Genomic DNA, 21,612 nt, shown 5'->3' on the forward strand with positions numbered 1-21,612 from the left:
TGAGAAGTTCAAATATTGTTTGAAAATTTTGAATGTTACAAATGTTGAATAAGAATCTATAATTGATGAATATATGACCAAGGTGGAAATTGTTGTATAATTGGTCTAATATTTTGTTTTGTTTCAATAATTCTGTTATAGGGTTAGATTTTGTTAGTTGGGATCGACTTTATATAGTGGGTACTTGACAGTTTTGATTTTTTGTTTTTTTTAGAAATACAATTCATATTTTCTCTTCTTCTTCTATACTAGTTTTTCTTTGGTTCTGTGCAACAGATAATATAGTTGATGATAGCAAAGTTATAGCTAGGGTTTTGGTTAGTTTGATTTATCCTTTGTAAAGTGTAGCGACAATAGGTTGTAGATACACTTACTGATTATACAAAGAATTGAATGTCTAGATTGAGGAGGCAACTCATTAGGTGAATTTACCCTTGCTATATGATGTACATGGCCATTTTTTGCAATGAAATTTAGTCTTTAACATAAAAAGTGCATATTTGAGTTCACGTTAGCTTTTCCATTATCACGTTGAAATACTAGATAACACATGATTTTAGGTATATTTTTGCATGTTTGATTTCATGTTGAGAAATCATTTTAGGTCTAGATATTGATTTTGAATTAAAGTATTTTAGGTAGATTTTGCATTGGATGAAAAGTTTAGGCTTCAATACTTTTTTAGTCTTTACAATTTAACATTTTTTTTTGTCATTGTAATTTTTTTTTGTTTTTAGTCTTCCCAAATTATGTTTGTTTTTTTTTTTTTTATAATGTTTTAGATAACACTTTTTTACTATTCAAAATGCTAGAGTGCTTTAAGGACTAAAAATAAAACAAACATAATTTACAAAGATTAAAAACAAAAAAATAATAATTTTACAATGATGAAAAACAAAAAGAAATACAAAAATACAATGAGTAAAAAAATATTTAAATAAATAATTTATATTGAGATTCACTACTAACTCTTATAATAAAAATATTTAATATAAATCACGTTATTTTATGTTTGATTAATCATCGAAATCTCTATTCTAAATTCAAGTCAATTATGAAAAAAGACAAATAAGCTAATGTAATTAACTTCTGCATCTCCACATTCAAACATACAGATAATCAATTTGACTCGAAATTAATTTTGTCAATATTTAACCAACTCACAAAATTTGTAATTTTGTCAATGCTCACCAAATACACACTAAAATTTACAATAAAATTTTCAACACAATGTCAAACATCATGGTGGATAAAAATAAAATCATGTTTAAGAGATAAGACTCAAATGAAGGGAATACAGACATGCATAGATCATCCAATCATTCTTCAAGCATAATAATCAAACACGCGGTACATTGCTCTTCACATCTTTTACCTCCTTCATATATATTTTCTCAATATATGATTTTGCCTGAATTGTAGTAGCAGGTGTGGCCAGATAATGATGTTCCTCACACTTTTTCTTTTGTTTTTTTTTTCCCTCTGACGTTGATTTGAATCTCATATTCATGTATTGTTTCACTAACACGGAAGCAAGTGATATTCTTGGCACTTTTTTCTTTTGTCTTTTCCCCCCACGACGTGGATTTGAATCTCTATTGTTTCACTAACACGGAAGCAAGTGGCATCTATGCATGAGGAGGACCACTCCAAAATTCAGGGTATTTCAAAAGAGTAGGACCCTTTTATTTATATGTTGCAATAAATGAGGTATTTATTTTTGCACTCTTAAAGCTCAGGGTCGTCGTTTAAGTGGCTATTGACATGTCCACATTTTTGTCGAAAATAGCACACAAATTCACTCATTAATAATAAAAAAGAAATAAAGAAAATGAGTGGGAGATGAGGGAACACCACTCCTCTTATCCCTTTAAAGATGAGGTGAATCTATCATTTGGATTTCTTGAGCTATTTTGGCCCTTCACTCTAGATATGTGTGGATAACACAATGTGACACTTATTTGTATATATGCTCTCTACTATATAAAACCCCTCCTAAAAAATATCTTCCACTCTCGAGTACTTTTTCCGTTTGTTTTCTTTCTTCTATTCCTTTTCTTTATTCTCTTTGTTTTTTCCACAACTAGCTACACCAACACAATGCATGATCACAGTCATCAATACCCTCTTCCTTGTTTGTATTGCCACCCTTATAGCTATATTAGGATGGTAATATATATGTTGGACACACTTAGTTTACTTGATATATTATTATTGCCTTGATTATTTTATAGTATAAGCTCCAAATTAGTATTAAACTTCAATTCGTGCATGGAAAATATTAATGCAGGTTCAAAATCTCATAGAGAGATGCATGCTCTTTCACATGAGCCAAGACCAGTGCATAAGGGCACTGGCAGAACATGCAGGGATTAAGCCACTTGTTACTGTTACAGGTCCTTATCATTTTCTCATCACTTGAGTTTTGTAGATAAGTGGCTCTCAAAATAAATGAAAGATAGCACACTTGGGTTGTGAAGTCTATGTTATATATGTTACACTTGGTGTTTATTCCGAAGCATGATTATGTGAGTTAATTTATTATTATGTTCCTTTGTGGCAGTGTGGAAAGAGTTGCAAAAGGAGAACAAGGAGTTCTTTCGAGCATATTTGCAAGTTGTCACTCCCAGGCCATTATTCATGAGTAAGATCTAAACTTCCATGTCCTTTCTAGGATTAGCTATGTTAATTAAGCTGTTAAACTATAATGCTTAAATTTATAAACTAATTATAAGGATTTATTTGCAGCTCAACAGCAGTTTATGACCATTAATCTTTGTATAATTAGGCTTTTGTGTTGTGCATGCAATACCATAGATAGGTTATCAGCAGCAGAATGATATCAACTATTGTTTGTTTCCTTTTCAGGTAGATGTTTTCAAAGGAGACCAAATTTGGCAAGAAGGAAACACTGGAAATGATTAATAGTGGCTGAATAACCCTACAAGGGAAAAGTGAGCTGGATTACTCTGTCACCATATAGTTAAAGATGCATCAGGGAATATTAGTGATGACTAATTATAGCACAAGAAAGTTATTTGGTCAGTATCTCTCTAAGGATTTGTGGGTGCAGACCCTCGTTCCTAGCACATATATAGTGGCCAATGGTTGTAGTTCCTTAATACTATAGATGCTGTTCTCAAAGCCATTAAAGAAATAAAACTGTATCATTCTAGGCTTCTAGCCATTAGCTATAACTTTTGGTGTGTAAGGATGCAACATAAGTGATTGAATGTTTTTGCATTTATTTTTGTGTAATTTTCCAAGTTTAATTGAGATTTTCTTGTGTGTGTGTGTGAGGATGCTTATTTCCAGCATTTTGATTGTAAAGGAAGCTGCCAAAGGTATCATTTCCCACTTGTATAAATTTGACAGCTGTAAAGTTGATTCAAATGAACCAAACTTAATGATAGAAGCTTGCTTTTGCCTCAATAACTTTTTTTTTTCTGCTAGTTCCAGACACCATAACTTACACCAAATTACCCCTTGACAACTTGCACTGGCTTATTGATTTGAGAGTTTATATTAAGCAACTTTTACTTAACCAATAAACATTTGTGTGATCCTGATGAAAAATAATTAATGAAACTGGTATGCTCAATCACAAAGGTGTCATGAGTCAAAAGTGAGAACTATCACCATAACACACTCTCTAAAGCAAAGTCTCAAAGATATTAGGTTTAATTGTAAAATTTGACCTTCTATTTTACCCTTTCCACCAAATTAATCTTCTTATTTTTTTAATTTATTATCAGAGAATTATAAAGTTGACTAACTATAAAACTAAATATTTGATGTGAAATATAATATTAATATATATTTTATGTAAAAATTAGTTCAAAATTTAAATTTTATTCTTTTTTAATTTATTATATTTTGATAATCGTATATATTATCCTTTAAAATATAATATATAAGATTAATTTTTATTTTCTCATAAATTAGAATAAACATGCTTATATAAATTTTATTTTTATTTTATATATTATATTTTTATAATCTTATGTATTTTTTATCACATTATTCAAAACTTATTTTATACAGTAAAAAAATAATATTAATTTTATCTTTAATGTAGATTTTTTCATATAAATTATAATTTTATAAAATGATAATATTTTATTTTCTTTTAAAATATTTATATATGATTTAATGATAGAATTTTTTACATATATTAAGATATTATTATTATTATTTATTATAATAGTATTTTTTTTATTTATATTTAACTTTATTTAATTAGGTATGTAATTTTTTTAAAAATTAGATTATATAATAAAGATATGTAATTAAATGAAATGACACTATTTTCTACTTTTTAAAATATTTATGTATATGATTTATTGATGGTATTTTTTTTATCTATATTACAATAAATAACATGAATATCTTAATATAGATAAAAAAATGTTGTCACTAACACACAAGCATTGTTTTAAAAAGATAAATATAATATATAAAATAAAAATAAAACTTATATAAATATACATATTCTAATTTATGAGAAAATATAATTTATTATTATATTTTAAAAGATAATATATGAGATTATGAAAATATAATAAATTAAAAAAGAATGAAATTTGAATTTTGAACTATTTTCGCATAAAATTAAATTTATATTAATATTATATTTTACACCAAACATTCAAATGAACACTTGGATGTAGTAGTAAATGAATATGCTTCTCACTCCAAGGATCATGGTTTTAGTCATTTTTCAAGCATTTTTAAAGTTCTTATTTTTTTAAACATTTTTAAAGTTCTTATTTTTTAAGAAAATTTTGGTTGAAATATTGGGAAACTAGGATAGTGAATTAAAAAATAGGAGAATTGATTTGATAAAATAGGAAAAATAGGGGACAAATTTTGCAATTAAGCCAAGATAATAAATGTTTTATAATTTCCCATTTGGGAACTATATGTACTCCATGTCTACGTCATTTACTCCAAAGCACAGTTGATGATTTGAAGGAATGAGAACATTCTTCTTTTGTGTCTATCACTTTTGCTTTCTTCAATGTTACTCACAATATAACAAAACTATATACCAAAAGAGTAAATATATTATCCTTACTTTATCATTAATTATAAATTTTGTTTAAATAATAATTTTATATAATTCATTAATATATATATATATATATATATATATATATATATATATATATATATATATATATATATATTTCTTTACACAATAAAATGTAATATAAAATATTATATTTTCACATCTCTCTTTTTAATAGGTTATTTTCATAAATGAAGTTATTAAAGTTACTTTGTGGACAAACATAGCCTCAAAAAAATATATCTTTACTTTTCTTACTACTCTTTTCTTTTCTTTATATATATAGATAATTCAGCCAAAAAAATATGAATTACTAAATAAATGAATGATTAAATTGTACTTAATATTTACATTAAATGATTGTCATATGTCATTTCACTATGGAAATTGAAATTATTTTTCTAAATTTAATTTTTATATTAAGTTATATATATATATATATATATATATATAATATTTAAATAACATTTAAATAAAAATTGATTCATAATTTCCTATCTCTTTATTTTTATATTAGCATGTTTATTTAGTTTGATATTTATTTATTTATTTGAGATGTTTCTTTACTATCTTAAGTAGTGTTTTCAATTCAACTTATTTAATAAATAAATAATTTTAATTCAATTAAGTCTATATCATATTTTTTGCTTACAATAATTTTTTTATATTTTATTTACTACAATAATTTTACTTTACGAACAATTATCTTTTAATAATTTTTTTAGATGAGTATTCAATCAACTCAACTTTAAGTATAAAGATCTATATCAACCTAAGCAATCTTGATCTTGCAAAGTTCAAGATAGGATAAAATGAACTTCCTTCTTTTATTTTATTTTATTATAGATATTTTGTAACATTCAACAAATAAGATTGTTAGTTTATTCTAATTCTTTGATTAATAACTACTTTGCAGAAAAAAAATGTAGCAACATCAAATAAAATAACTATCTTCTTCAAGTTCTGTCAACATTGATCTTGACAAGAAAATGTCAAAAAATAGAAGATCTTTGCAATATATAATGTCCATGAAATGAGTATCAGAATCATGTGTATGCTAACCTATCATGACCTTCATATTCATCATATTCAATGATACTTGATTTTTTCTTAGTTTTAACATATATAAAATAATAGGATAATGTGTTCACAATTTATGCAACAATCAATGAGATCGACGATATGTTTGGTTGAAATTATGTTGCATGTGAGAGATGCCAAAAGAAAATTACAAAAGAGGAAAATCAATATACTTGTAGAGAATGCAAACAGTCATCCAAGTACCCAACAACAAGGTTTAATATTTGTATATAATGAATTTTTTTATAACATAATTAAATAAATATTACAATTTTTAAAATCTTTTTTAGGTTCAAGATACAGTTGAAAGTCTTTGATGACACTGGTGTAGCAACATTCACAATATTCGATCGAGATGCACAACAAATTACAAACACAACAACATTTGAACTCCTTCACACCCAAAATGCAAATAAGACTCACATATCCCTAATATTGTATAACCTTTGCAAACACACTCTTAATTTTGAAATCAAGATCACAACTTGAAGAAAGGATTTCAAACCTACACCATCACAATGACTTTTATCCCAAAAAATATCATTTAGCGTGATCCTCTCCTCAAAGAAATTAAACAAGTAACCATATTTATAATTTATTTACATTTTTAATTCTTGTACAAAATATTAATAGTTTTTTCCACTAATTAATATTTTTATTAAAAAAGGAGTCCACTTCACCACAACAAATATCATCAAATGAGTGAGATGAAGAACTAATTATAAGTCAAAGCTCAAAGCTACAAGCATTCAACAAGTCAAAAGGTGCATCTTCATCATCTAATGAAGAAGTTTATCAAATCTCACAAAGTCCATTAAGAAAAAAGGCGAATAAACAAACCGTCACAAGTCAAAGTCCAAAGCTAAAATTATCCAAGAAGTCAAAAGATGCAACTTCATCATCAAAAGAAGAAGAAAGTCCATTAAAGAAAAATGTGAAAAAAAACAATCTTTCACAAGTAAAAGCTCAAAGCTGCAAGTATCCAAGAAGTCAAAAAATATATCTTCATCATCAAATGAAGTTTATTCAATCTCAGAAAGTCCATTAAGGAGAAAGACGAATAAACAAATTGGTCTGACATCAAAGTTTAAAAAAAAACATACCAAAGAAAATAAAATTCAACAGCAGGTCACCAACAAAAGGAAATAAATACAAAAAATCTATTTAAATAAATAATTTTCTATATTTTATTCGCATCATTTTTATATTTTTTACCATTATGATTGACTATTTTTCTTTCATTAAATATATTCTTTTGGTTGTTTTATTATGTCAATTTTACTTTATTCTTATATTATTCTTATAAAATTTATACACAACGCTTACTTTTATATTCATGTTAATCAACTTCGATTGACTGATCAGTTTCTAATTTTGAAATATTTCTTTATAATTATATTGGTAAATAAAAAATATTTTAATTTATATGTAATTTTTTTTATCTCTTTTAAAAGAAAATAATATAAAATAGCATTCACAGTTATATTTTTAAATTTAATTTATCAAATAAATATTTTTTTTAAATATTTTTTAATTATTTATAAACCCGCAAAACCGCGCGCCAATATTTGTTTAGTATATGGTTAAATTGTTAAGTAACAATAAGATATGCTATGGAAAAGGAACAAAAAGTTAAAACTATCAATTACACTACAAGACGCATTCTAAAGCACAATGTCTAAAAGATAACGTGTTTGATAATCTCACACTCATTTGGGAACTATACTCCATCATTTACACCCATGTAAATGGTTAAATTGTCAAGTCACAATGAGAGATATGCAAATGGAAAAGGAAGAGATAGCACAAGTGTAAAGTGATGTGAAAATAAGAGTGAAAAAACAAAAATTTCAATATTCAAGTCTCAAAATAATGTTAGCTATCTATCCTACTCAAACTTTTCATTCCCGAGAGCATCTTTCTTCTCATGGCAAACGATGTAGTAGCAACTTTAATGTTAAGACAGAAAATAGATTGTTGTTTTGTGTGCTGAGCCTTCATTCAAAAGGTGCCCTTTCCCAGATAGAATTCCTTGGAGCCTTTCTTCCACGGAAACCTTGGCCTTCTTTATGAACCTGAAAGTTTCATAAATGAAGTCAAATCATACATACACTCATTACAATGGAAAAGTACCACTGTTAGAAACAGGGTAGGCTTACATTAAAGTCATAACATTACATTACATACACATTACACTGGATAGCAATTAGTCCACGCTACGAAGATTGTTATTTTATATATTCAATATTGGTCTTATTTAGCATAAAGTTACTCATAAAGCTTATCAAACTCTACAATTTATGCACACTTATAAGAATTTCATATTTTTGCATTTAATTCGTAGAGGAGTTATTTCGTATAAAAATAATAACAAAATATTTATAAATAATATATCATTTAAATAATTCAATAATATAATAAAGTAAAATAGTAAATAATAAATTTCACAATAGTTAAATAATCAATTTTAATAATACATCACACTTTTAGATAATAACTTACCGATATTATAGTGGTAGTATGTTATTAGAGAATAATGGTTTGATGTTATTAGATGTGATAATTTTTTATTTGGGAACAACACATTAAATTGAAGTATGTTGAATATTAGATAGACAAAAAACAATCCAAAATGATTTATCTTTTAGTCTAATTTTTTTTAACTTGCTGACTAGTTGACTCGATAGTAAACTCGAGAGTCTACTAAGTTTACTTAGAATTTATTGAGTCTACTCAGAGTTTATTAAAAAGAGATTTTACACATGAATCAACTCATAGAAGGTAAGTATACTCATAAACTCATAAGAATTAATGAGTTAACTCAAAAATTTGATAACCATCTAAAAAATTAATTTCTTGGTGACCTATACCATCTAGCATCTAATCTTATTTTAGGAAGTACAATCAATTGTTTAAGTATTAAGACCATTCCCCTTTAATAAGATCTTTGTTAACCAATTGCATATGTACTATATGTGTTCCAAATTATAATTATCTAGAGTACTTTTGAAATAAATAAACGGCTCTATGTCACATTAATTGGTTAGTATCATGATGATAAGTGTTCTCTATTGAATGAATTAATGGAGCCTGGCTAAGTACCTGTACTATTTCTCTGTGACATAAAGGACCAAGTGACACTATAATAGCATAGAATAAAGCCAAAACAAAGAAGCTCCTATTAACAGCAACCTTTAATTTCCTAAAGTAACGTGTTTATTATTGAATAAACCTCAATTTCATTCTTAAAATATTACTCTCACTTTCTTATATAATCCCTAAAGTAAACAAAAAATTATACAAGAAATCTCCAAGTATTCTAAGTATAGAAAAAATTATCAAATTGATTCTAAACATTTGTAGAATATACCAACTTTAAAACAAAATTAATGAATATTCAATACTTGAAAAATTACTTATATAATTTTATTATTTTAGAGACTAAATAGGAGAAAAAGATAATACTTCAGGCAACAACAAATTGATGGTTGATTAGTTTATTATTACTAAATTTGCATATATTACATAAATCCACTTTTCAGTTAATTTTCAACCAATTATTGTTTTTTTTTTTTTTACCTCAATAGCATCACGAGGCTCTTCATGGGAGTCCAGATCCCCAAGTTGCTCTGTCCCGTTACAGCTGTCGGCTTCTCCATCACACTGTGATGGGGGAAAATTGGCCCACTAAAATGACCAAATATATATATATAATCAGTATTTATTTTAGCTTAATAAAAGTACCACTCTTCACGAAATACTCTTGGTTCCATTCAACACTGTTAAGTTACTATCCAGATCAGAAGCCTTACATTTTTTGCCGCAGTACTGAAAGCCTCCTTGTGGGCCATGTTAGGGTTTTCAGACTTAAGCCTTTTAATCTCTTCTCTGCATTGCAATAATATGAAATATGAACATTAGGATTATCAAAATTTTAAATATATGGTCACAACTTTTAGTCTATGAACACAACTTTGGGTCATTAAACATTACTTGATGAAGCGGTTATATGCAGATGGTGTTCTCTGTCTCTTCTCTGGAGCTGCAAAGATTCCAGTCATAAAAATAGATAAATTTATATAAGGGTACAAACATGGTTAACAAAACTTGCTTCAAGTTTTTACGTACGTTTATGCACGACATTGGAAATTTGAGTCACGTTCTCTTCCTCACAGTCCGAATTGGTGGTTATTATGGATGCATTATTATAGCTGTTCAAACTCTTGTTTGCACCATCATCTGAAGCACCTTCTTTTGGCTGCAGAATGGAGATATTCACAAATTCATTTAAAGTTAAAAAAATAAAAAAATAAAACAATATCACAAATTTAATCCCCATCAAGTTAAACTAAGGTTTAAATATCTTTTGTTGTTTGAAAAAATATCACATTTTTTTATTCTTCATCAAAATTTTATTCTTTTTTAATTTCTACATGACAAAATGATGTTGTTTTCATCCCTTGTCATGTACTAAAAACATAAGTAGTAAGAGACTCAACTACATTAACAAAATGTAGAGATAAAAACATGTGTAGTAAGAGACATGTTATTTCTTTTGTTAAATGTAGAGATGAAGAATATTAAAGTTTTTATAGAAGCTAAAACTAAAAACCGTGATGTTTTTTTTTTCATGGATCAAAAGCACATATTTCAACTTAAAATGTGGGTCAATGAACTCACCAACAAGTACTACTAATGATAAAGAAAAAACATAGAATTGAAAAGGTAACCAAAACACCTCAAGATGAGTAAGGGAAGCAAGAAGGTGGAAAGGGACAAAGGAAGCTTTCTTCATGTTGACTGAGAGGAGGCTTGTGCAGTGGCCGCATCTCACTGTCACCACCGTTGACAAAATGCTGCATGGAACACTCACCTGCACGTACACCTCACAACATTGGAAAATGGAAGCAAAAAAGTTGAAGTGTGGAAAAAGAAGAAATCAATACCAACACATGGAACTTCAGTACAGCATGCATTATTACCATTAGTATTGTTGTACAGAATCCACATTGTACGTAGCATATCTGTTCTGGAAGATCAAAGAGGTGGTTCAGTGTTGACATGGCTGTCCTGCATGTGTGTGGAAGTTGAAGAGGGACAGAGAGATTGAAGAATGAAGATATGCATGTAGTTCATTTTACACAAGGAGGAATATTTATAGTTGATTACCAATAACGACGATTGACACAAGTGATAATGATCTGTGTTCCATAATTAAGTAGTCTAAGATTTCAATCTTGATTGAAAATTGAATATAAAATAAATTGTGTTGAAAGAATAATATTCACTTTGTGTGTATTAATCATCATTTCCAACACTGTCACGAAAACTAATTTGTATAATATTATGGTGAAAAAAAATATTTATAATTGAAAAATGGATAGTGGACACTGATAATCAACATCTTATCTGACTTAGATGTTTCGAGGTAGGGATACTTAATGGTGATTTTTATAGCCGGAATGCACTCCTACATTGGTGCTAAGGATGAGGAGAGTTTAAGTTTTTCAACCCTCACTCTTGATATTTAGGGGTTGAGGACCAAAATTACAGTCACACCCTTATATAGAATATGGTTTTACCTATATTATTACTCCAATATATAGGATTTAAAAGTATTACATTTGACCTTTTCAAAGTGAGTAGTTCACTAGCTAGGTAAAAAAAGTGTAACATTTCAAGCATTAATGAAAAAAATCAAGAGGGTAGATTTTAACCAATATTTGGTCTTTAATTTAACCGGGTATAATGGCTTGTAAAATGCGATCCAAATGATATGCATCTTTTGAAGTAATGAGAAGTAATTTCTGTGTTTTTATTGTTCTTATATTTGTTATGCACGTATATATCAAGTAATAACTAGAGTTGATTTTCTCTTCCTTAAAAAGTGAGAGCTCGGTTTATGTGAGCAAAATGCTCAAATTATTACCACTGGTAAAATTTCTCCTTAGGTTGCAGTGGCCCAAAGTTCTATGGTACTTTACTGATTGACTTAAAAGTACTTGTTTGTTTCATGTGTTGTTTTCTCTTTTATTGATACTCCTACCTCTCAAGTCCTCTCCTTGTCCTAGATCAAATTGAAAGTGCAGAAAGTTTTCCCCTAGAAGGAAAGAGAAAATTTCAGAAGGGTACATCTACAACAGTAGGAAGCTAAATGAGCATCTTAGGATTTGTCTTTCGTGAAAGACAGAGAGTAATTGACCATTGAAAAAGGAATCTCCCCCACACTTTCGGTGCTCTCTTGGCATTCACGCATCACTTCTTTCTTAATTATGTGTTTTGTTTCACACTCAGCTTGTTAGCCACTAAATATTTTCATTTCAAAATATTTCTTAATTATGTTTCACATTGCTTGTTAGCCACTTGTTATTTTCATTCAAACTTTTTCTTAGTTATGTTTCACATTGAGCTTTGTTAGCCACTTGTTATTTTCTTTCAAACCATTTCTTAATTATGTTTCTTTACAAAATGAAAAAGTGGTGCAAATACAGTTGCTAGTGTCTTGAAAATATCAATGCTTTTTGGATGTGCAAGATGGAATGCTTGTTATCAGGGATTTGATGAAGATCTTATTCAAAAATATCTTTGAAATGCATAGCATTTGTTTCATGAACTTCATATACATTAGGGGGAGAATATAATATGAAAATTGCTGTTGTTTTCTTTACTGCAGACAAGTATCATGGGTTAATCCTGTTCCAGGAAGCCAATTCCCACGATCTAGAATGAATGTGGGACCAGTTCTTATCACAAAGGATCAAATTATGTTAAAAGAATCTTTATAAGTCATGTATAATGGTCACGCCCAACAAATTAAATGAATGAAAGTTGTGTTGTTGGTGGGAATCAAGAGCCGCTATATACTTCTCTTGTTGCTTTGTTTTCTAAGTGTATCTCACACACACGTATATATAATATGTTCCATGTTATAATTTCTTGAGTATCTTGATGATTATTTTTCATTTCACTTTTTCACACTTTGACAAATTAAGCTTTACACTAAAGGATGGTCTCTATATGTTACCTGTTCATTAATTTCATGTGCTCGTATCGATCTCAATCTTGGTAAAGCCGCGTGGCCCAAAGAAAAAGAAAGAAAAGAACAACCTTGTGAGAGCCAAAAGACAAGTACGTCTCCTTTTCTACCTTCATGTTCATTGGAACTCACCAGTGTGTGTTTAGAACACCCTCTTTTATGGAAATGGAAAGAATTCGCATGAAATGAAAAAAAAATTATTTAATTAGACAGCTGAAATTTTTAAAAAAGTATTTAGAAATATTTATTACACATTTTCAATATATTAAATACCTTCTTCTTCTTTTTTTTTCCATTTTTTGTTTGTTTGTTTTTTTATAAAACAATTTTTTATTTTCTAAAATTTGTTGGTCCCTTCATCTCATTTGAAAGAGTTTGTATCATATAACACATTGTTGTTTTTCTAAAAAATTATTCAGGGCACTTGAATTGACACTTTGAAGAAGCGGATAAGGAGATCTTTCTATTATTTTTTTATAAAATTATTGTTTCGGAAATAATTTCTAAAACTTAATAAAGTTTGAATGAAAATTTGATTGTTGAGGATGTAAAATTATTAAAAGATAGTTTTTTCTAGAAGAAAAAAAAGTGAAAAGTGAATCTATTAAAGCTCTTGTTTTTTTAAACCCAAAAAAGATGTTAACAAAACCCTCTTAAATTAAGTACCATACCATTGGTGCTGTCTATTTTCAGTTAACTTTACAAGCAAAACAGCACAAGTGGTTACATTCTCTGATCCCAATGAAAAAAGCAATAAAGACAGAGAAAATATTCGTTTATTTATTTGTATACGTAATTAAATTCGTATCTTTACTGATAGTGTACGATTTTTCAGGCATAGAAACTAAACTCAAACAAAAATGGCATAAAAGAATTCTATACAACTAAGTATTAATGTACTGAAACTAAACTATTTACTACTTATGGAAGCACGGCATTTTTCTCTTGAGAAGGATCAAGCTGCAATTAATTAGTAGATCGATATTCTTTGCTTATAAATATATCTGAAGGTGGCATAAATTGTATCTTCTGTTTGGTGGGTTAGCATGTGAATAACTTAAATTCCCCTCAAAAGTTGTTCTTCCACATAAGGTAAACCTTGACTTAATTGGAGTCCTTTTGACTCACGAAAACTTTTGGCTTTGTACATGAATCTGATAAAACTGTAAAGCGGAAAGCCATGCACACCCATTTCAGGGAATAAATCAATTACTATAGCTACTCAGTAAATTGACATTTTGACACATATCGGAACCCAAATGCATTGCCTCATTATTGTGAGACGTAGGAGTGATGAATCAATTAATAAGTGATCGATCTCTCTATAGAAAGAGACTGGCATAACATTTGAAGCTTTGAACTGAATGAGGGGATCAATAACATCAAATCATTAAACCATGTGATCATGACACACTGAGGTGTCACTGTGTTGTCAATTAAGGTAGGTTCTGAAATTTCTAGCCACTCTGTAAGCAGTTATTTATCACTTTGTTAGATTTGATGCATTCCGTCACCAAGGGATTCATTTCAATGCATGGTAATGAAATAACATTGTTTTTTGTTTTTGTTTTTGTTTTTTTTAAAGGAACATTGTTTTTTGTTAAGAGGCATGAAGTTTGTATTTTTCTCTAACTAATGTTTTGCCTTGCTATGAAGTTGTAAATGCTTAAACTACACAAGATGCTGTAAACTAACACTTTTCTGCACCACCCAAAGAAGACAAGCCCATCATGTATAAATCGTAATTGGGAGCTGCCATTTTTACTTCCGTTTTTTGCAATTTCCACTCCTAGCTTTATTGTATTTTCCTTATTCCAAAAACACCCTCTTTGTGGATACGTGATTCCCTTGTATAGTGATCACAATATAATGGCATTTCCATTATAGGACGGTAAAAAATAAATATACAATGAAAATAACATTATCTTTTATAAATGAAATTGTATTTTTGTTATGTATAGGATTTGCATCCCCTAACAAAATGGAAATATTTTCATTGTTGATCAAAATAATCGTATCAAAATACATAATAAAATTGTATTTTCATTGTGTATCTTGATCAATAGAAATGTGTTTTTGTTGTGTTAATTTTTATGGAATAAAATTATAATTAATTGTAGATATAAGTTATTTTTTAAAATAATCAAATTCCAACATGGAGTTCAGGCTAGGTGCCATTGTTTTTAGTTCTTTGATGATCGGTTCCCTTTATTTTTTCTATAAACCATGGATGTTAGATGGAGATTAGTGGGGTTTGTGAGCAATTAAAACCCACTATGGCTAGGTAAGTACGCGGTTACTCAAGGGAGTAGCAGAAACAAAATTTTCCGTACACTCCAATGGAAAAAGACACGTGTTTTGATTGAAAAGGAGGACAATCCCTTTACTGTAGTAACTAGCGAGAGACCCGTGCCGATGCACTGATTGATACTCCAATTTGAGTATCGAAAAAATAGAATACTTAATACTAAGCTACATGTAGGTAATACAGTATGATTTGAAGGTGTTATATTGTTTGGAATAAAGGAAGGATGGATAACAAAAATATGTGAATCAAATGATTATATGATTGGATAATATGGACGCAACAAAGTGGTGAAGGAGGAAGCCAGTGGTGAGATACGCAAGAGCATGAGTAGCAAACGAGACATGAGAAGCTTCCATGCGTGACAACCAGCATAGAAAACCAACACCAAGGAAGAGTGGTGGCATTTGGCGTGAAGTGTAAAAAGGAAGAGTGTTATGAAGAGAGAGAATGATAATGGGAAACGGTGGTGGGTTATTTTAAGAGAGAGAAAGAGTGCAAATATTTGACGTGAAATGTAAAAAGGAAGAGTGTTATGTAGAGAGAGAATGAGAATGAGAAACGGTAGGTGGGACTTGTTGGAAACATAAATGCGCACCGGGAGAAGTAAAACACGTGCCACGTGGACACGAAATAAAATAAAAAAATTAATAAAATAAAAATAATGAATACTTGGGCGGGAATGAGAGGGGCTTGGACACTGCGACAACAAAATAAGTTTATAATTTAGCAAAACAATCTATAAGATGTTAAGTCAAAATTGAAAAGAAATAGAAAAAGTGCTTGATACCGAAAGGTATTGAACCCCAAATATAAGGTGTTGGATCAAGTGGCCTCGGAATAATTAAGAAGGAGGGGTTGAATTAATTATTAATGTGTCTTGACTAATTAAAAAATTATCTTTCTTAATATTACTAGAATTAATTAGGCTTTACTACTAAGTTATGAAGAAGTAAAGAACAAAAACAATAACTTAGACAAAAGTAAAGCGGAAATAAAAGAACACAGCGGAAAAGTAAAGAGTGTAGGGAAGAAGAAGACAAACACAATATTTATAATGGTTCAGCCACAATCCGTGCCTACGTCTAGTCTCCAAGCAATCAACAGTTCTTGAGATTTCTTTCAACCTTGTAAAATCCTTTACAAACCAAAGATCCACAAGGGATGTACCCTCCCTTGTTCTCTTTGAACAACCAAGTGGATGTACCCTCCACTTGAATTGATCCACAAGAGATGTACCCTCTCTTATTCTCAGTACAACAACCCAAGTAGATGTACCCTCTACTTGTGCCACAAAGGATGTACCCTCCAATGTGTTAAGACAAAGGATTCTCAGGCGGTTAGTCCTTTGAATCTTTGTAAGGGGAAACAAAAGATATCTCAGGCGGTTAGTCCTTTGAAATCTTTTGTTTAAGGGGAAGGGAAGAATCAAAAGAATTCTCAGGTGGTTAGTCCTTTGAATTCTCTTGAAAAGAGAGAAGGGAGACACAAAAGAATTCAAGCGGTTAGTCCTTCTATTCTTATGGCAAAAGGAGAAGAGAATGAAAAAGAAGAGTAACACAAGTTTTTTGAACAATGAACTTTTCTTGGAAAAGAAAGTATTGAACAAAAAACTCTTAGAAAGAAGTTGAGAAATGAATCAGAAATTTCTGTAAAAACTTGTTATTCAAATTCATGCCATGGTCACATATTTATAGTCATTTGATGACTTAAGTTAAAGTTTGTAACTCTTGGCAATTTCTTTAAAACTAATAACTTTAAAAGATTGTGACTCTTTTGAAAACTAGTCACTTAAAGGTTGTGACTTTTGAAAAACTCTTCAGAAACAAGTCACCTTAAGAATTGTGACATTTGGTAATTTATTTTTCGAAATTAGTCATTGGTAATCGATTACCATCAAGGTGTAATCGATTACACATCAATAGATGTGACTCTTCATTTTAAATTTTGAAAATCAAAATATTTAGAAACTCTGATAATCGATTACAAGTATTGTGTAATCGATTACACAAGTTTAAAATGATTTGAAAATGTTTTATCACTAGTTGTGACTGTTGAAGTTTGAATTCTAATATTTTAAAACAATGGTAATTGATTACATACTCATGGTAATCAATTACAGCTTTGTAAATCAGTTTTGAAAACAATACTGGCTACTGGTAATCGATTACTACCTTATGGTAATCGATTACCAGAGAGTAAAACTCTTTGGTAAAAGATTTTGTGAAAAATTCTTGTGCTACTCAATGTTTTGAAAAACTTTTTTAGTACTTATCTTGAATGAGTCTTCTTTTTTATTCTTGAATCTTGATCTTGTTTGTTCTTGAAACTTGATTCTTGAATCTTTGGAATTTGCTTAACTCTTGATTCTTTGGCATCATCAAAATAATCTTGGAAGTCATTGCTTCCACATAAGGCACAAAGGAGATTCCTAGAAAACAGGGTATAGAAAACCAAAAAATACAAAATTGGTTGTTATCAACCGAGGCTGTGAATCATGTGGTAGGAAAAAATTAGCAACAACTTTTGAAGCAAAAATGGAAGAAGATGATTTGCTTAAATGAAATGGGAAAAAATAGAGGAGAAACAAAAAGTGGAGGATAAAAAAGAGGAGAGGATGAGGAAGAGAAAAAGGAAGAAATAAAAGATTGACTGACAGAGACACAAAAGAAATGGAGGAGAGATATTCATTTTGTTATTCAACATTCTGTAATTTTTTTAAAAATGTTCCCTGTAGTTGTTTGGTGTATAAAATGCATGTAAAATATGTTTAAAAATGTATGAACAAAGAGAAAATAGAAATAAAATGTTAAAAAACTAACTTGGCAGCAAATGTTGAGACCTATATTCAGTTTCTATTTATATGTATGGATACATTTTAGTAAAATATAAACAACAGTTAATTTGTTTGCGGGTACATAAACTGGTTGAATTTCAATTATGGACCCCTCTCTAGAAGAAAGTAATGATTTTTGCATACACAATAGTCAAATATAATCAACAATAAAAAAGTGAATATTGGAACAAAAAAAGTAATAGATATAAATTATAACCCAACAAAATATGTTCATAACAATTAGATGTTCAGCGTAAAGCCAAAGAAATTGTTTGATACCCTAAGGTATTTGAGTGACAACATTAATGAAAATATAAATCAAATTAAAACAAAAAAAAGGTCATTGACTGTGGGTATGGTCTTCAACTGGAAAGGTCTTCATCCCATATGACTTCTTTCCTAAATAGGACTTCCCATGTATGTTCGTTAAACCTTTAGAAGAACACAACTTCATCTCCAGCCATTAAATTATTTTCAGAAAGGAACTGGAATCTTGGTTCCATAAGAGATGGCAGACCATCATGAATGGTGATCTGCCACTGGTTACGTCTACCATAACCATGCTGAACATGAATATATTTTTTTGACCCAAACAAAAAATTTGAAGCTACTGCTGGAAGAACCTGTATTCAAACCATAACAGTGATTAGACGACAATATTTTTTTTTTGAATTACCAGTGAATGTTATTTGAATCAAACGAATATAAAGGTCAGTAATTTAATAATAGATTAGTTTGACTGTGATTAAGAAAAGTTGGCAGAGAAAAATAACAACACAATTGAGTGGGTTAGAAACTCTTACCAAAGGGAAGTTGTGCTGCATCATGTCTTGTGTGTCATCAGTTGTAAAGACGTGCCTTCTGGTTGTAACAACTGACCTTCCACGTGATTGTCTATGGATAGGTCCCATGACATCAACGTCGAAGGAGGTATTTTTGCTAGGAGCAAAAAACCGGATAATGACATTGTCATTAATGTCGTGGGCTCTCCTAAACTCTTTCAGCCCATGGGCAAAAAAGTATCGGGTGCCATATTTCCACACCCTAACAAAATGTTTGCTTCCATTATAGTCAAATAAAACATAAGTTGGGTAGTATGGCCTCCATTGTCTATGGTAAGGCAATGGAACCTCAATGATGTTCTGCAAGGAAACATGTTAACAATAGAAATAAGTTTTTTTTTTTACATGGAATAAGGGAAATGGAAAAATGCTTGGGATTGTGAATGGTGACCTTGTCTACACGGAATGTCGCTGAAAATCGTGTTTTTTGCATCCAATGTGACAGGCCCTATAGCACAAGATTTAATGTAATTAGGCACTGAACAAAATAGGGAGCAAATTATAAAAATCTGCACACAAACATGCACCCCAACAAACCGATAAATCATCAAACATTGGGTGCAGTCATATTTGTTGTGTAAAGAGGATGCCTGTAAGGTTGGAAAAAGTGGATGATATACACATAAGGAAGAAATTTCCAGTAATAGTAACGTCAAAGATCAATGATAGAGGAAAAGAGGAAATATATGAAAGACCATAGTGGAACATATATGGTAAAGTGAAAGAAACTCACAGGAACAGAGGTAGATGCCGATGTACTCATGTTGTCTTTTGGAAGTTGAAGGTCTCACAAATGGTTTGATAATCAGTTACAATGAATATAGTAAATATAAATATATAGCAAATACGTGAATGGATATGGCCCCTTGAAATAAGTTATGACCCCTCGAAGCCTGGTCTAAAGTTTAGTGGGGAATAGTTACAACGAATAGTTATTAATGTTGGTTTAGTGTTTGCCTTTTACACTTCTCTAAATTGTGTATATTTTATCTGCATATCAATGTATATTTATGTATGTTAATGATGATATTTTGTTGGTCTTGGTTTATGATTAGACAGGATGGATGGTAGCATTGGGAATGAAACGCCGTCAATCATGTAGGATATTAATTAAATGGATTGTGATCTGAGATGTATAATAATTACCATGTACTATTTTGGGTACACTATACTCAAAATGTAGACAAAATTAAGTGGCAGGATTTAAGATTGGATAGTGGCGGGTGTTGTCTATCAATCAGACTTTCAATGAATGTCATAGGCCAGGGATATTTTCTGGAGGGTAAACTATGCAAAAAGAAATTAAAAATGTAAATAAATATTGGAAAATAATGCCCGATTAATTTAAATCCCTTAGAAATGGAAAGGCATAACCACAAAGGTTAGCAGAACCTAAGAAAAACGATATTAAGAAAAATATAGATATAATGTAAGAGTCACGGGGACAAAAGAAATGTCTATTAGCCTGTGCCTTGAAGCACAATCAAACGTTTTTTTAGGTAAAAAGCAAAAAGTAACCAAGCAAAAGAAATGTATATTAGCTCGTGCCTTCAAACACCTCAGCCAAAAAGGATGGAAGACAAAAACTAAACAATCAGGAAAAATTGGGAAAATTAATTAATAATCTATATAGCAAGTTGTGAATGTTGAGTTATGTTTAAAATTTCTTAAAGAAGGGAAAGCATACCCACAAATGGGAGCAGAACCAAAAGTAAATGCAATTACCATTCATAGAATATTACATATGGTAACCAAAATAAGGTCACACAAAGAAATGAAACTGGTTATGCCAAAGAAAATGTAATTACCTATTGACATGGTGAGCCTAGAATGCTATGTTCATCATAATCATCACCATCAACTATTGTTGGGTCGTTGAATGAGTAATCTATATAAGGAAAATTTGTATAAAGTAAATTAACTGAATGTACGTAATTAAGGAATTAAAAAATGTAAGAAGGTCAATATAAATATTGTATAATTTCCTAAATTCAAAAATCAGTAGAAATAATAGAATGAATATCTGACACCGTCTTAATCGAAACTTGGTTCTATAAATTTAATCCATGGATACCAATTCAGAAATTATTTTAGCATAATGATTGTGATTATGAAGCCTATTTTTGATTGTAATGATAATGTCTTCATCAAGCACATCATTCATGGTGTAAATGTATAAAGTTTCAAATTGCATTGTTCATTCCAGACATTGTGAATTGATCAAACACTGTTCTTTTTGAGCAGCCATTAAAAAACTACATGAAATTGAATTGATCAAACACTCAACATGACTTATATATTAATCAAACCTGACTCCGTAACAAACTAACCTGACAATGTTTGAATATAATATTAATAAAATACATTGTCTGGAACCATAATTATGAATAAGGTTGTTGACTTGGTTGCCTGGATCATAAATATATATCTGTGCAAATTTGG

At 29.6% G+C, this 21,612-nt stretch overlaps 2 protein-coding genes across 2 annotated transcripts; one reads left to right on the forward strand and one right to left on the reverse strand.

The window, feature by feature from the left end:
* The first annotated feature begins 2,028 nt into the window (after positions 1 to 2,028).
* LOC100306139 (uncharacterized) lies at positions 2,029 to 3,176 on the forward strand. The gene is given in 4 exon segments (NM_001251248.2): positions 2,029 to 2,169; positions 2,291 to 2,396; positions 2,564 to 2,644; positions 2,869 to 3,176. Coding segments are annotated over 4 exon segments (309 nt in total). The 5' UTR covers positions 2,029 to 2,100; the 3' UTR covers positions 2,922 to 3,176.
* Positions 3,177 to 7,888: 4,712 nt separating this feature from the next.
* Positions 7,889 to 11,311, reverse strand: LOC100803001 (protein YABBY 10). Its single transcript, XM_026129463.2, has 7 exons — positions 11,134 to 11,311; positions 10,890 to 11,024; positions 10,280 to 10,409; positions 10,145 to 10,193; positions 9,964 to 10,039; positions 9,731 to 9,838; positions 7,889 to 8,226 (listed from the first exon to the last, which is right to left on the reverse strand). Exons 1-7 carry the CDS (start codon positions 11,212 to 11,214, stop codon positions 8,149 to 8,151), a joined length of 657 nt encoding a protein of 218 aa, XP_025985248.1. The 5' UTR covers positions 11,215 to 11,311; the 3' UTR covers positions 7,889 to 8,148.
* Between the last annotated feature and the right edge of the window lie 10,301 nt (positions 11,312 to 21,612).

Source organism: Glycine max, chromosome 8 (genome assembly GCF_000004515.6).
Source record: "Glycine max cultivar Williams 82 chromosome 8, Glycine_max_v4.0, whole genome shotgun sequence".
Taxonomy (NCBI): domain Eukaryota; kingdom Viridiplantae; phylum Streptophyta; class Magnoliopsida; order Fabales; family Fabaceae; genus Glycine; species Glycine max.

What these genes read in the sequence shown, in the direction of transcription:
- LOC100803001 (XM_026129463.2), bottom strand. Translation starts at nt 11,214, where the DNA reads ATGTCAACACTGAACCACCTCTTTGATCTTCCAGAACAGATATGCTAC. An exon ending in TTCCAATGTCGTGCATAAAC is followed by an intron (nt 10,194 to 10,279) that starts GTACGTAAAAAC and finishes GAATCTTTGCAG; the next exon opens with CTCCAGAGAAGAGACAGAGA. An exon ending in GCATATAACCGCTTCATCAA is followed by an intron (nt 10,040 to 10,144) that starts GTAATGTTTAAT and finishes ATTGCAATGCAG; the next exon opens with AGAAGAGATTAAAAGGCTTA.